The sequence below is a fragment of the Channa argus genome, chromosome 3, assembly GCF_033026475.1.
Source record: "Channa argus isolate prfri chromosome 3, Channa argus male v1.0, whole genome shotgun sequence".
NCBI lineage: Eukaryota > Metazoa > Chordata > Actinopteri > Anabantiformes > Channidae > Channa > Channa argus.
The window spans coordinates 4309261-4325894 of record NC_090199.1 but is presented as its reverse complement, the minus strand read 5'-3'; the positions used below and the strand labels follow the sequence as shown (position 1 = coordinate 4325894).

At 39.3% G+C, this 16634-nt stretch overlaps 1 protein-coding gene across 1 annotated transcript in view; it reads right to left on the bottom strand.

Annotated features, from left to right (window-relative positions):
* LOC137124608 (sialoadhesin-like) overlaps nt 1-7943 on the bottom strand; it is a 35337-nt gene extending 27394 nt beyond the window's left edge. The window contains exon 1 of the mRNA XM_067499709.1: nt 7735-7943. Within this exon, the coding sequence (XP_067355810.1) occupies nt 7735-7943 (209 nt within the window). The remainder of the gene's footprint in view (nt 1-7734) is intronic.
* Nucleotides 7944-16634: the final 8691 nt, after the last annotated feature.

Sequence of the window (16634 nt, the reverse complement as noted above, 5' to 3'; positions counted from 1 at the left end):
TTTAGATTGTAGGACACAATAGAGTCTGATCAGGAGCTGTGAATAATTTATGATCAACACTGATGATCATAGATGTGTGGAAGGGAATGAGAAACATCATTATTCAAAAAAGTAAAGCCAGGTCTTGGATGATAATGTTGAAAGAAACAACAGTTTCAACCTGTTTTTTAACAGGTTTGATGTGGGTTTAGAATCCATCCTTCCCCAGCACTAATTCTCCTGTAGTACCTGTTGCAACTGCTCATGCAGCTACTCTCCCACCCTTCATCCTTCCTCCCCCTCCTCTGTAACTATAACATCCACCACTCATAGTCAACCTGTACTGTGTTTTACAAAAAAAAAAAACCCTCTGTCATCTGTCTGTGATAATCCATATGAAAGAAAACATATTAACAGACATGTGGACAGAAAGTGCATCAGTAAAACACTACTCACATTGGATGAGGACGCTTCTCTGTCTGCTTTTACTCACCACTAAGAAGAAGACACGTGCAGTAAAGATCCTGAAATACACCAGATTTCCTTCCTGTTCACACCATCAATATGCATGAGACAATGCTACCAAACTTTAAACTATTAAACTGCTTAAACACATAAACTTTCACTTTCTCAAAACCTTAATGCCCACATGGCTCATTTGTTCAAAGCTTCTCATTTGACTCATTAAAAGTTTTTATTAAAATACTGCAGCAAGGTAGTGAGGCTGATGTCTGTTAAAATGGAAGGTTTTGTAGCACCAGGTAACAAAATGGCCGAGTCTGTCGCAACTAGTTTCACACTATTTTTTCACACTAAACACTTAAAGCCGCAGGGTTAAAATAGTGTTTGGTTAAGCACAAAGAATCTGGGGACGGTTAGGGACTAAATAAACATGATTAGTTGTTGTTAAAATGTGATTTGTCACATATCACACATGACATTATTCATGTTACTCGACTTGTTACAACAAAGCAGACAAAAGGTGTTTGACACTGGACTCAAACTCTGGTGTGATGTGGCAAATTCCTCTGCTCCATACACCCCGAACACGTCCTTTGGGTATATGCCAAAGATTCCCATGTCTGTATAGTAATACCCTAAGGTCTGCCTTTTTATATTATGCAGGACAGTCTCAGTCTCTTTCCTCCTCTCTGTCCTCTGTGTTGGACCATCCCGGGGCTTTTCTCCTTCACCTGGCTGTCAGTGCCTCAGTCCTGATGGGTTGGATCTTCAGCCTACAGGACTCTGACATTCTTACTTCCTCTGTCTTTCTGTTTCTTGTCGTCATCTCATTGCTATTTGTTGCTCCTTCTCCCTGATGTGTGACTGGTGTCTGGGTTCTGCTGAGGGCACCATTTTTAATTTTAGTATTTTTTTTAGCAGTCAACTTGGCAGGTGTGACAGATAGCATTGTCGATTACGACCCACCAATTTAGTAATAATGGTGTAGCTTTACTGCAATTAAAAATATTTACTTGTAGGTAGCTGATAACAAGACGCAATATAAAGTGATAACTTGTTATACCGTCAGTATTTTGAAAGTGAGGGGGACCTAATCTAATATTATGTGGTTCTTGTATGATGCTTAATAGGAAACAAACAGGCAACAGAAAGAGAACTTAAACTATAGGTATATGGTAACTATAGGGGACCTATTCTGTAATTACAGGGTGCACTGCCAGTTTATCTGACACACATCAGAACAGGATGTGTGCACTTCAGCTGCATTCACACAGAATGCACACAGAATGCCCCCCCTCTATTTACGGGGGAGGAGATGTCAAATTTAGTGGTTGTTTGTTGACAGTAACCATATCAACGTTCCTCTTCTGACCTTAAGGAACATAATTCGGTTGGTTTTTATAGCCATCTTGTAGGCTCTGTTCACTTAGGAGGAGTAGAGTGGATTTAGAGCAGGCAGTTATTACTTTGGAATAGTTAGTCAATCCAATAGTCAATCCAGACTGGATTGACTCATGGTTAACGTTAGCACACTGTCAGGAGCTGATGTAGGACACTATTCATACTTTGGCATTAGCGTTAGCATTTAGCCAGCAGCACATCGGTGGAAGGTGGTGGCAGAATCTCTCAGGTGGCATTAAAAGATCCCCAACTTCAAAATGTAGATTTATGAACAACTGAATTGTTGATGAATGTGTTTTGTTCATCCTAATAAAATACAGTTGGACGTTACTATGACTTTGTGTGGGTCTGTGTAAGTAATTTGAAACTGATTTTCTTGTATTAGCTAAAGTTATATAACTAACATGTTTCCTTCCTGTACACAAACAGTAAACAAGGAGAATAAGTGAAGGAGGCCTGCTAATGATGATAGACATATTTTATTGCTTAAAATAACAAGACTTCAAGTGATGGTCAAGAAAGATCATAGAAGTCAGTTCACCTTCAGTTTTGAAATAATTTTGAAAAAAAAATGACAGGATGTCTTCAAACGACTGTTATGAAATATGTATCTGTAATTACTTGTTAATTAACCAAAACTTTCTAAGATATGTGGTACTTTTTCTGTAAGTACGTGGCTCAACGACTGGATCCGTGAGCAACGCACCACACTCAGGAGCGCTGAGAGGAAGTGGCGCAAATCCAAGACTCCATCTGCTCTTGCAGAGTATCAGGATCTGCTTGAATCCTTTTCTCAAAGTGTCACCAGGGCAAAGACTGAATACTACGTTTACATTTAGCAGATGCTTTTATCCAGCGACTTACAAGTGAGGTACAAGGCAAACAAAAATCAGGCAAGGAGAAAAATACCTGGTAGAGAATACTACCAGGAGAAGCTCAGCAACACCACGGACACCTGAAAGCTGTTGTCCACTTACAAATCACTTTACCCACCATCTCCCTCTCTCACTGCCGACGGCAGCCATTAGCTCACAGTTCTCTCCTCCCGATGATGACATCCTGCTAATGTCTTCTAAGACTGCATCGCTCTCATTTCCAACTCTAAGGACGATGTATCCACCCTCCTCCTCTCTAACCATCCGACCACCTGCTCTCTGGATCCGATCCATTCCAATCTCCTTCAAGCAGTCGCACCCGCACTAATGCCAGCTCTTATACAAATCATCAACACATCTCTCACCACTCTTCAGACCTCATTCAAGCAGGCCCAGATTACCCCACTGTTCAAAAAGCCTTCTCTTGATCCCTCCGCTATGGAGAATTACCAACCCATCTCCCTTCTTCCATTTACGGCCAATAAGATGGAACAAGCAGCCTTCAATCAACTCTCAGACTTTCTTTCCAAGAACAATCAACACGTCTGGCTTCAAGAGGGGTCACTCCACAGATATTGCACTCTTGACTGTCGTGGAATATCTTCTAGCTGCAAAAGCCGCAGGTCAGTCTTCTGTCTTGACCCTACTCGACCTATCTGCAGCCTTTGACACTGTGAACCATCAGATCCTTTTGTCTGCACTGTGACTTGAGCATTTCTGGATCCGCTCTAGCCTGGCTTCAGTTTTACCTATCGGGACGAACACTCAAGCTATCCTGGCAGGGCCATGTTTCTAGCTCTCATAGCCTCTCTACCAATGTAATAAAACAAATGTCAACAACAAGAGGGATACATAGTTAACCAAAATTAACACAAGAAAAGGTTCAGGAGTAAAATAAGACTAGGTTATGAAAAATAAATCTAAATGAACACACAGGAAAAGACTAGCAAACTAACAAACAGAAATACAACAAATGAAATAGGACACAGATAAAAAACAAACTACTAAACAAATGAACAGAAGGAAAAAGGCAAAGGAAAGTAATAACAGAAATTCACCAAACCTCAGACCATAAGTTGCTGGAAAACAGAATCCAAAATATAGGAGTCAGGATTGCTACGATCAGGTAAACCAAAGGCTCAGAGTGTTGGCTAAGAGTGAGATGACGAGGATCTGGCAAGGAACTGTGGGGAAGGCTGGACTTAAATACTGAGGGAAACAGGTGCAAACAATAAAGAGGGATAACGAAGGTTAAAGCTAAAGAACAGAACTAGGAACAGGAAGTGGGTAAAAGGGGCTACAAAATAAACTCCAAAGGAAGGAAGTGTAACAGGAATTTCGGATCATGACAGGAAACACAAACCCGGAGAGAATTGAGTACTAGACGGGGAAAAGATAAGTAGGGCAAGTAAGAGAAATGACATAACAGGAAGTGACTTCCTCTTGCGGTAAACTTATTGTGTCACTTCCTGTTTCTGCACACTCTTGGGTTTCTATCGAAGGACTGTTAACTGATTAATTGCAGCTCTCATTTTACTTAAATAAGTGATTTCTTAACACAACAATTAATACTTGAGTCGTGACATACCCTTGTTATTACACAAGCACTTGCTCTTATAAAACATAACCAGCTAACGTTTACTAATTCCACAATTTACCTATTTTAGCTTCGCTAGCTTAGCACTTATCCATTAGCAATGGCTTCTCTGTCTCCCTCTGTCTCCGTTTCTAATCGATTTTCCCCACTCAGCCACTCACCCGCTGAAACCAACTCTGGTCATTGGCAACTCTATAGTCCGCAACATGAAGTTAGAGACTCCAGCGGCCATAGTCAAATGTCTTCCTGGGGCCAGAGCGGGTGACGTTGAATCATATTTGAAACTTCTGTCTAAAGATAAATGTAAATACAGTAATATTATTATTCACACCGGAGTTAATGACGCCCAATTACGCTAAAATGAATGTTGAATCTGTGTCTAACTTTGCCAAAACAATGTTGGACTCGGTAGTTTCCAGTTCCAGTCCTACACGCCTCTCTGCAGTGTCCTTACAACCGTCATTCCCCCACAACTCCCACATACCTATAGAAACTGTGTCTGTTCCCCGACCAACTAAATTTCATAAACCAAAAATTACCACAAGAGGAGTTAATCATAATAACCTAATAAAAGTTAAGACTACTCCTCTTACAGAACAAAACCCCAAAACTATTAAATGTGGATTATTAAATATCAGATCTCTTTTTTCCAAATCACTATTAGTAAATGACTTATTAAGCGATCAATTCGATTTATTTTGTCTCACGGAAACTTGGATACAACAGGAAGAATATGTCAGTTTAAATGAGTCAACGCCCCCAAGTCATATTAATTATCATGTTCCTAGAAGCACAGGCCGAGGTGGAGGAGTATCAGCAATTTTTCACTCTAGCTTATCAGACCTAGACCTATATTTAGGACCTAGACCTATGTTTAGGTCTAGGGCTCTGTGTTAGGACCAATACTTTTTACTTTATGTCTCCTTTAGGCAACATTATTAGAAAACACTCCATAAATTTCCATTGCTATGCTGATGATACCCAGCTATATCTATCTATGGAACCAGATGAAAAAAATCAGTCAAGCTTCAAGCCTACAAGACATAAAGGCCTGGATGTCCCACAGTTATGTACTTCTAAACTCAGACAAAACTGAAGTCATAGTATTTGGGCCCAAAAATCTCAGAGATATGATGTCCAACCATATTGTTACTCTAGATGGCATAAGTCTGGCCTCCAGTACTACTGCAAGGAACCTTGGAGTTATTTTTGACCAGGATTTGTCCTTTATCTCACATATAAAACAAATCTCTAGAACAGCATTTTTCCACCTACGGAACATTGCAAAAATTAGGAGCATCCTGTCTCAAAGTGATGCCGAAAAACTGGTCCATGCATTTGTTACTTCTAGGTTGGACTACTGTAATTCCCTACTTTCAGGATGCCCCAGTAGCTCCCTAAAGAGCCTGCAATTAATCCAAAATGCTGCAGCAAGAGTGCTGACTGGAACTAGCAAGAGAGATCATATTTCACCTTCACTAGCTTCTCTCCATTGGCTTCCCAATAAATCTAGAATAGAATTTAGTCTGACTCTGAAGAGTCTCTCCATTATATATAGAAGACCTTATAGCACCACATCATCCCAGTAGACCACTTCGATCTCACAATGCAGGCCTACTTGTGGTTCCCAGAATTTCCAAAGGTAGAATGGGAGGCAGAGCCTTTAGCTATAAGCTCCTCTCCTGTGGAACCAGCTCCCAGTTCAGATTCGGGAAGAAGACACCCTCTCTACTTTTAAGTCTAGGCTCAAAACCTTCCTCTTTCATAAAGGTTATAGTTAGTTATAGATATGGTATAGGCTTAGACTGCTGGGGGACCCCCCTCCTCCTGTCCTTCTATGCTCTCCTCCCGCCCACATTTGTCACCACTGTATGACATTAACTGTACGTTTTCTTCCGTAGTTGTCTTTGTCCTTCTCTGTCTCCCTCTCTCTGTGCCTTTCTGCAGGTGTCCCCGGCTTTGAAGCTGTGTGTTTTCCATTGTGCAGCTACTGGTCCTACCAACACGCCCGATTGTTGCTGATTTTTTCTTCTCTCTTCACTTTCCACTCACCCCAATCATTCAAGCCAGATGGCTGCCCACCCTGAGCCTGGTTCTGCTGAAGGTTTCTTACATTAAAGGGAGTTTTCCTCTCCACTGGTGCCTAGGACTTGCTCCAGGGGGAATTGTTGGGTTCTCTCTATACATCTTTATAGTCTTGACTTTATTCTGTAAAGTGCCTTGAGATTACTTTGTGAATTGTGAAGTGTGGTAATATAAATAAAATTGAAGTTGAAACTTCTCAGTGGATCTCAGTGACTCCTTCGTGAGTACCTCTAAACCCACAAGTTTTCCACCAGAGATTAACGACTCTAATGAATCTGTCTGCATTGATTTACAGCATGATGATAAGATTCTGTCTCTCTCATTAGACAGAAATCAATTCATTAGAGCGCAGCAATCAGATCCCACTTCATCTCAAAATCCCACATGTGAAAAGTTTGTGTCTTACCTGCTAGATGATGGTGTTCTATCAGCTGGTAGCTGGTCTCCGAGCTCTGGTTCCACATATGACTCTGTGTGCCAAATTGTTGTCCCTCAGCCTTTTTGTCTCCAAGTTCAGAGTCAAACACATGATCACAGCATGTTCTGGCACTTAGACAGAAGAAAAACTTACAATCGTGTCCTTTGTTATTTCTTCTGACCTGGACCTAAATCCGATGTTGGAAAGTTCTGCTGTTCTTGCCACACCTGCCAAACCTCTGGTAAGGCAAATCATTAAATCCCTGCCACTCCACTATGATCGATCCCTGTTGTTGGAGAACTATCTGAACATGTAATCGTAGACTCTGTCGATCCATTACCAAAAACAAAATCTGTACATCCGTATAATAACGTCTGCGACAACGCGTTATCCTCAGGCTGTGCCACTACGCTCGTTAAAAGCCAGATCCATCGTGAAAGCTCTTGTCAAGTTTTTCTCAACATTCGGCCTCCAGAAGTGCATTCATAGTGACTAAGGAACAAACTTCATGTCCATGTTTGCACAAGTTATGACAGAGCTCATATCATCCTTTCATTAAACGTTAAAAAGCGTTATTCGGAAGTTCTGCACTGAGTCTAACCGTGAGTGGGATGAGGGGCTACCGCTGCTGTTATTTGCTGTGCGGGAAACTCACCAGGAGTCTTTGGGTTTAGTTTTTGACCACACTGTGCGCGGCCCATTGCGTTTGCTCCGTGAGAAATGGCTCTCAGAGAAGCCAAGTCCAAAAACTAACATTCTGGATTACGTTAGTTTATTTAGAGAGAGACTACAACGGGCCTTTGATGTAGCTCATGAATCGGTCCTGAACATGAAGGTGTATGTAGACATAGCTCTGCTGCCTGTGCACGCCTCCCAACACAGAAATCCTGGTTGACTTAAAAGCATATCTGGCAAACCTAGCCAAACCAGCGGTGTCTCGATGCCACAGTTTCTCGTTGGGACGTGTGGTGATGGTCTTGGAGATGTTGACATCCATGAACATGTCCCAGTCAGTATGCACACAATAGCCCTGAAGAGCAAAGATGGCTCCTAGAGGCCAGGTTTTCACTTGCCTCACACCTGGTCTGTGGTGTTTGGTGAGCGGTCTGCATGCTGGAATCTGCATGGTTGAAAATGCCAGCGACAATAAACAGTGAATTGGGATTTGTGTTCTGCAGTTCACTTATAGCTCTGTACAGTTCACCGAGTGCGTCCTTAGCGTTGGCGCTGGGTGGAATGTAAAGAGGCACAATGAAGGAACCTTGACTTAATGTGACCCTCTGCCCTTTACACGTTTACTCCAGGTAAACCAAAATATGTCCCATGTTCTGGTTTGTTATGAACCTGAACTTGAACTCAGCTTTGTCATTATTAACTTCTTTTACCTTATTTACATGCACGAGAAGCCAAATTCCTGCAGACCAGCGAAACTCAGGAAGTAAATATCTGCCTGCAAAAATATGAACTTCTTCTTTGTAGAGGTTGTGATAATGTGGTCATGTGGCCTGTTGGTGTCAAACCTTTTACATTACAACATCCAACAAACACAAGAGAAAATTCATAAGACATTTTCAGTTAAGTGTGGGTAGAATACAGTGATACAATAAGCAACTTAATCATAACACATGTAAACAATGATGCAACAAATGTGATAATTAAATACACAAACAATATATCATACAACAATTAATACTGGGTGAAACTAAAATAGTAAAAATAGAAAGTAAAAGTATGTATTTAGACGCAAATTTTAAATGATTAGTTTTGCTTATCACAGTAAATATATAAGCATTGACACAGTAAGTTATTATCAGATGACTTATCAAAGAATAAAGAAAATATCTTTATAAATTTTCATGAACAAGTAAGGAAATAAAATTGACTCCCAGTTTAAACTGTGTACTGTTTTTTTTCTGATTATACAATATGTCTTCACTTCTTTATCTCTTAGTTTTTATCATTTTCATCACAGGTGTATCAACTGTCTCTTATCAGGAAAATGAGTCTCTACTGTCATCTAGTGGCAGTGATTGGAAACTACAGTAGAACACGAGTTTCCCTCATGGACCCAAACTTGTCCTCAGGTTTCTCTCTTTTTTGGTTCCATGGAGGTTGGGTTGTTTTCTGCCCTGTGCTGCAGAGTCCTGATGACTCCTAGTTTGTGTTTCCTAGATACTTCAATAGTGAGGATTCTATCTTTGAATACAGCAACGTTCACATTCTGGACAGAGAAGGCAGAGAATATGAATAAGAGGTTAAGGATCATACACCTCCCAACAGAGAACAATGGAACGAGACACTTAGAAAACAGTTCTTTTATCGATCCCAGGCTGTTTGGTTATGATGTGATTTGTCACCATAAATAATTATTTCTGCTCTTTCCGATCAGATACAGATTAAAACATTATGCAGTCCACATGGAAGTTTTCACTTTTGGAGCAGGATCTTCTTTAGTTTCCCGACTCCTGATTCTGAACAATCTTTAAAAATATCTTTACACAATCTTAAGTGATTGTGTAAATATGGTAAGAAATAATGCAATTAGCATCATCATATCCCAAATACAATTATAAGATCATGGTACATTAGAAACATTATGAGAGGGTTGATTATATAAAACCATATAATTAAAATTCATTTTAGGTGAGAGTAACATTTAAAATGAGGCATTTCTAAGCCAAACATGTCAGAATTAACCACAGAGCCTCTGATTTAGATCAGTACCTCACCTACTTTTTAAAATCTTTCCTGATTAAGTTCCATAAAAGTGTCTGTGTTCTGCACAAGCCCAGCAAGAGGCTTCAGCACTTAGCATGTGTAATATATCCCATCTTGTCCACTGTAGTTGCCCCTTTGGTTCGCACCTCAGCAGTCCCAGGTTGAGGTCTACTGAGGGACCTGGGTTTAGCTGTACATCATTACTTAACAGGAGAAATAAACAAAACCACGTTTAAAACATGCCCTTTGCTTCTTCCTTTAACTTCCTCCCTTTATGCTCTTCTCTAATATATTTATCTGACATTACAGATTTCAATAAATTGGTTGATACAAAGTGACAGCAATAAATGAAATTTGCACGCACTGTGTCGCATGTTCAAGAAATATGGTGCAGTTTCCAGAACAAAATGTAATAATTTACCTGCAACAACAGTTAGATATAAGGTGGAGTTATGACGTCCTATTGTGTTCTGGGCTTCACAGGAATAATTCCCACTGTGTTCAGGTCTGATGTCAGTGATGGTAAAGATCTGTCCTGAAGCTTTTGCTGAGTCTTCATTCTCCTTGTACCAGGTATAATTAGCTGCTGGGTTAGCATCACTGCTACAGGTCAGATTCACTGAACTACCCTCCACTACCTCAACAGAGGGACTCACTGACACTGAGGGAAGCTTTGGAGGATCTGAAAAACTATTTGCTGCTTTGTTACTGTGAATTACAACTAGACATTAGATTAGAAATACAGAGAAGTAAATTCACACACTGGAGGAGAAGGACAATCCTCATGTTCCTTTAAAGCACAGGAGATGTGGTCTACAGGATTAAACTGGCCTTTATAAGATGCAGTTTCCATCTTGTAGATTTTCTGTCCATTGATAAACCAAACAAATGTAGGACAACCAGTTGGACTATTACTGCTGAGACACTTCAGATCAACAGTCCACAAGTTTTACACCGAGGCTGAGCCTGCAGAGCTGGATGTACAGTAATGGAGGAGGAAGAACCCAAAGTTTAATCAGAAACATGTCAGAGCAGATGATCTTTACTATAAAGAGTTAACTAACATCACACTAAGGTCAGAAAAACAGACTACAACATGGCTGGTGTGATTTAATACTGTGTTAATGATGAAACAAATCAAATCAAAATCCTAACATTTGCATATTTACAGTGTCTGTATATACATTCAATCATTCATACCTTTTCAGGGAGTTTGACATTCACACACTTCTCCCTCACTAACTTTAAAATCCAGCTCAGCAAACTGATGTGTAAATGTAAATGTACAGCAGCTGACACGGAGAGAAAGAAGACGACAAGTCCATTCACTGCTGCGATTAAACTCATAGCTGCTCTGCTGATGTGTCTGTGTGACTAAAGACAACAGAACAAGTTATAGACAGGAAGTTCATCAGTCACATCAAGAGACAACTCTACTCACATTACATGAATAAACTGTAAATATGTCTTTCCTCTGTCACTAGTAAGTAGAAGATAGAAATCAGGGTGTCAGATTTCTTTTTTCTTCACATTATTCATTTGCTTAACTAGAAAAAATAAGGTAAATATTATGACACAAAAATAACATTTATAGCTCAAATTAAAAAACAACAACAACAACTAAAACATATCTTTATGCAAATACTGAGTGATAAAACATCTCTTCAAATATACTTTTTGGGTTTAGAAACAGTTCAGTGTCTGGATAAAAGTGAGTTGCCAGCTTTATCAGGGCAGATGTGACAGTTTGCATCATTTAACACTTGAAAGCCAAGTTAATACACTGAAACGTGAGAAGAAAAATGAATGCAGCATAGTTAGTTACTCATTTTAATTTTCCTTTTTACGCTGCCTTTGGAATCACATGCTGTAGGTGAGCTGCCCTCACTGGGGTGTTTTCACCTCTGTCATTTGCTCATGTTCCCAAGTCCAACTGGAAATGCAGAACTGAAAATCCTCTTAGTGTGAATCAACACGTACCAAACATGTTCAAATCAAAAGCCGAACCAAACACGAAAGTGTGGAACAAGCTTCACTTCTAGAGGACAGCAAAACTACATTTGACCATAAATCAGTTTATCTACTTTTGGTCCTTTTATTATTTTATAACTGAAACAAATTTCATTAACTGTTAGGAATTAACCCCAGATGTTTCATATTTTAGGTTTTAGAGGTAAAATTAGGTCCAGTAATTTATCCATGTAAAGATAAAATAAGTCAATAAATGACAGAATGAGTGTGTTGGGTTGTTACGGTTCATTTTAAGCTTTAGTCGAAGGTCAAATATGACAGACAACTGTAATAGATTACATTTCACAAAGTATCATCCATAGTTTGTGGTTAGCTCTGCTGCTAACAGTGTAGGAACAAACAGTAATGCTACTAACCGGAGATAATTTGAAGACCGGCTGCTACACAGGGATTTAAGCTACGTTTTTCCTTCTTCATAGCAGGTTGTACAAAACAGCCGCCATGAGCTTCTCTTCTACGTTCACTCAAAGTCAAAACGAAAAAGTAACAAACATGCTAATGTACTACAGGACTCGCCTTCCGGTCATCCTTCTTCCCGCACCCTGCCACGTGACTGGTCAAGGCCGCTTGAATGCTATGGTTTGGTGATTCTGAGCGCGAGCGCAAAGATCCAAGAGCAGAAATTCTCCGCGCGTGAAGGAAGGTTTGAGGTGGAGCACAGGAAATGTGCGAGCACACGGACAGTTAAGAGCGCGATGTAGACCGTTCTGAGAGAACGGGTAACAAAATCCTAAAACCATTTGGAAAAAAGGTCTTGATCTAAGATCAGAGAATCAACCCCAACACCGCACCTTCACCTGCTGTAGCAGACAACTGTCCAACCACAGGAGGTCACGAAGATTAAAACCATGTCCATTGGCTCTAGAAGCTGCTCTCTGCACCTCGTGCCAAAACCTGAAGCTGCCAATTAGAGCCTCGGGTTCACAGCGTCACTCCCAAACAGGAAGTAGACAGAACTGACAGAATGAACTAAATACATTATAACTATATTTTAAATAATTGCCACAATGACAATCACATGACTAGTAAGAGTAAACAATGTCTGCATGCATTTTCTTTACAGACATTTTTAAATTATGTTTTAAACATGTTTAAGTGTCCTTTCTGTTACTTATCTCTATATGTAAATATGGATTATAAATTGACAGTACATATGGATTTTACTCTCTGATGCCTCATAGTTCGAGTTGTACTTTTGGCAACAAAATTTTAAACATGTACTGTGGGTCATTAAAGATGGTTTCTGCATAAAAGTTTAAATGTTACTTACTCCGTCCAGTGTTGCACTTCATTGAAGACGGGGGATTAACAATAAACTGATTTTGATGAATGTTTAAAACTGAAGTAACAGAAACTGAGAAATCCTGATCTCCAATGTCACAACAGGGCAGATGGACTCAAACACAGACTGCGAGGCAGGAAGGTACGATTGTAGCTTTTATTTCTTAAGCAAAGAAGAGCACAGAGAGTAAAGCAGGCCCAGTGTAAAAACTGAAATAGAAAGACAGTCACCAACTCAGTAGGACAGCTTCAAAAACCAAAACATGTCAGATTTCAGTTACAAGGCAGGGACAACTGTTCCCAGGAGACATGAAAGTAAAGTTTATATGTTAAAGTTGTGAGAGTCACAGATTTTGTCTCCTTATCTCATAACCTGTTTTTTACTCACATTAAACATCGAGAGGTTTCTTCAGTCGTCCTCCTCCCCAACTGCACAGTAATACTGTCCAGCATCAGAGGACCGGCTGGAGCTGACGACAAGCTGTGGTTTACTGATGAGCTGAAGGTCTGGATTTCTATTCTTCTTGTACCAGGTGTATTTAGCTGCTGGGTTAGCATCACTGCTACAAGTCACAGTCAATGAACTGCCCTCGTCAATTTCCATGGATGGACTCAGTGACACTTTGGAGCATCTGGAGGAGAAACATGCAGTATTTAAGAGTATAATGACAGTTATTCTTTATTTTCTAAACAGTTTCTATCCTACAGTGAGTCATTTATACAAGAAGAATTACAGAAAGTAAAACCACCCACATTTAAAACTTTCTTCATTATGTTTGACTGTCTCTGTCCAGAGTTCTGATCTTGGAGCTGTCCAAGGTTCTGCAAATATCTGCGATATACTCTGATGACTACAACTTGTGTTTAATGTTTTCTGCTTTTTCCAATTACAGTACATATTTATAGTAGTAAAGCAGAAGTTTATAGTAGTAGAGCTAAATATTTATATATATTTATAATATTTGTTCTAATTGTTGTCAATTTTTTATAGCACATTCTGTTAGTAAACATGTTCCTTCATCATCAATAGGAACCTTGACTTAATGTGAGTCTCTGCTCTTTACACTTATCACAACTTCGGTAAATGTCAAACCCCCTAACTTTATTTGTGACCCTAACATAACCCTAAAAACAGCCATTTCAAGGGATGCTAGAGAATTAGGACAAAAACAAGTCTCATGTCCTGTTACAGCACAGGAATCACTGTTTGTAGGAAGTAGTTTCTCTAAAAACTCTGTGTTTCTGTCTGAATCTGTTCATTCTTGTACCAGATGTATTTAGGATGATCAGGTAGAGGACAACTGCTCTGACACTTTCAGCTCTACTGAGTTAGAAAACTGTCGACAGGTCCTCTCACCTGGACCTGGAGATCTGTATACTAAACAACATAACACTACGTATCACTAAACTAAATAAATATAAATCATAAGGAAACTGTAACCTGTGACAGACAAAGTGACTCCAGGTAAACCAACATATGTTCCATGTTCTATTTTTGTTATAAACCTGAACTTGTACTCAGCTGAGTCACTGAGTCTTAGGTTTCTGATTGTCAGAGAGCATTTATTGTTTTCACAGTGATAATTCACACGACCTGAATAATCAGGGTCTGTTTTCAGATCCACATAAACATAATTACTCCATTTTAAAAACCACAAAGTTTTCTCAACTTTAGAAACAGGGTTGGTTGTGGATGGGTGTGTTAATGGTCACTGTTGATCCTTTTAAGGCACAGATGTTAGTAGAAGTGTAAGTCACCTCCCAAACATTCTGGCTCTGTACCACTGTAACAGAGAAACATCAGAAACCATTTTCAGTCATTACATCAGAGACCAAAATAACAATAATAATAATCCTTTTTTTAATTATTTTCTTTAAACTCACTGGCTTTCGGCTTGTCCCTTCAGGGGTCGGCACAGTGGAACATGTTCTTCACGTTGATTTGGCAGGAGTTTTTACGCTGGATGCCCTTCCTACCACAAGCCTCCCATCTTATCCGGGACTGACACCCTTGGTTGCTGGGTGGGGCAGCACCTGGTGGTTTGGGATTTGAACACGTGGCCTTCTGCATCCCAGTGCATCCCAGTGCTCTACCACTGATCCACCAGGCCCTTTAACAATTTAATTTACCTACTTACCACTTTTTGCAGAATTCTACACACTCTATGTTAAAAGTCGACTCCACATATTACTGTCATATTAAATGACAATAGTAGCAACTGAGAGATTCTTCATGTAATCATTTCCTTCACAGTGAAGAAAAGACGTGAATGGTTAAAGTTTAGGTTCAGTTTAAGATAATCCACTAGTAAACCATTAGTGTGTCCACCAATCTACTCTAGAGTCTTGGAACCTAACACCAACGCAGACTCCCAAGTGTTAAACTACTAAAGAGCACCAGGCAGAGCTCAGCAGACTTTTGTTCAAACACGTTTTCTGCATCTGTCAAGATACACAGACTTTACACAGATAAACAGCAAACAAAGTGATCTGTAAGGAAAAAGAGGAAATTCTGATGTCTGAATTTTAGGCACAGGCTCTGGATCCCAATGAATCACTTTACTGAACAAATCTACATCCTGTGTGAGAATAACTTAATCACGTTTTTACATTATAACCTGATTTTTGGCTGCTCCGAGTGTAAAAATCTTACAATATCTACAATCTACACTCCTGTACCTGGGACAGCAAGAAAGACAATAAATCCACTCAGTACTGCTGTGAAACTCATAGCTGCTCACGTTGTGTCTGTAACTACAGAGTCATAACATATTTGTAGGAACAGTAAGTAAAGTGCAGAATAACTAAATCAAGAACTTTTTTTTACAGAGTAGAAGTCATGTTGTTAAAGATACGCACAACTTCCTTCTCATTTAGCTGATTTAGCAGCATGATGAACCAGGTGGCAGCACATAGCAACAAATCCAAAAAGTAGTGTTCTGCCTGCAAAAGTATGAACTACTTCATTTAAGAGGGTGTGATAATGTCGTTATGAGGCCTGTTAGAATCAAACATGTTAGACACACTACAACATCCCATAAACATAAACAATAAAACAATTTAGAAAATTGAAAAGACTTCAGAAAAACTGAGACATTTTTAATTAAAAGTGGGTAGAATTCTGGCACATTCAGCTTCAAAACCAATAAACATGTAAAGACTGATGCAAGAAATCTGAAAAGTAAAAATAGGCAAAGAATTGCAAATGACAAATTAAAAAATATATATCACTGCGGTGCAATTCAATTGGTAAAAATAGAAAGTAAAAGTATGTAGTATGAAGAATATTAAAAAAAATGATTTTTTTATTGTATAAATATATAAGCAAGCTATTATCAAAAACCAAAAAAGGAAAAAAAAACAAGTTACATAACTAAGTAAAATTAATTTTTCAAAAGAGTAAAAATACTGACCACTGGTACTTGGCTCATGAAAAAAAAATGTGTGAGAAGACTAATAAAAAAAGAGATAAAACAAAAATATAATCAGAAAGAAAAGAATGCAGTACACAGTTCATCATGTGATGTACTGGGACTAGAAACGGTCTCTCATTAGGAAAACGTGTCTCTTTACTATCATCTAGTGGCAGTGATTGGAAACTACATCTACATTAGAACACGTGTTTCACTCGTGGACCCCAGAGGTGCTGTTTAGTGGTCGGTGGACTTTCTTAGAGTTCTTGAAGACATTACACTTCTCATCTGACAGGATTCATCAGTTCAAACTGACTGGATTTCAGAAGCAGAAATAGAAACTGTTGAGTCAAGAGGTCGTTGAACCTTTGATG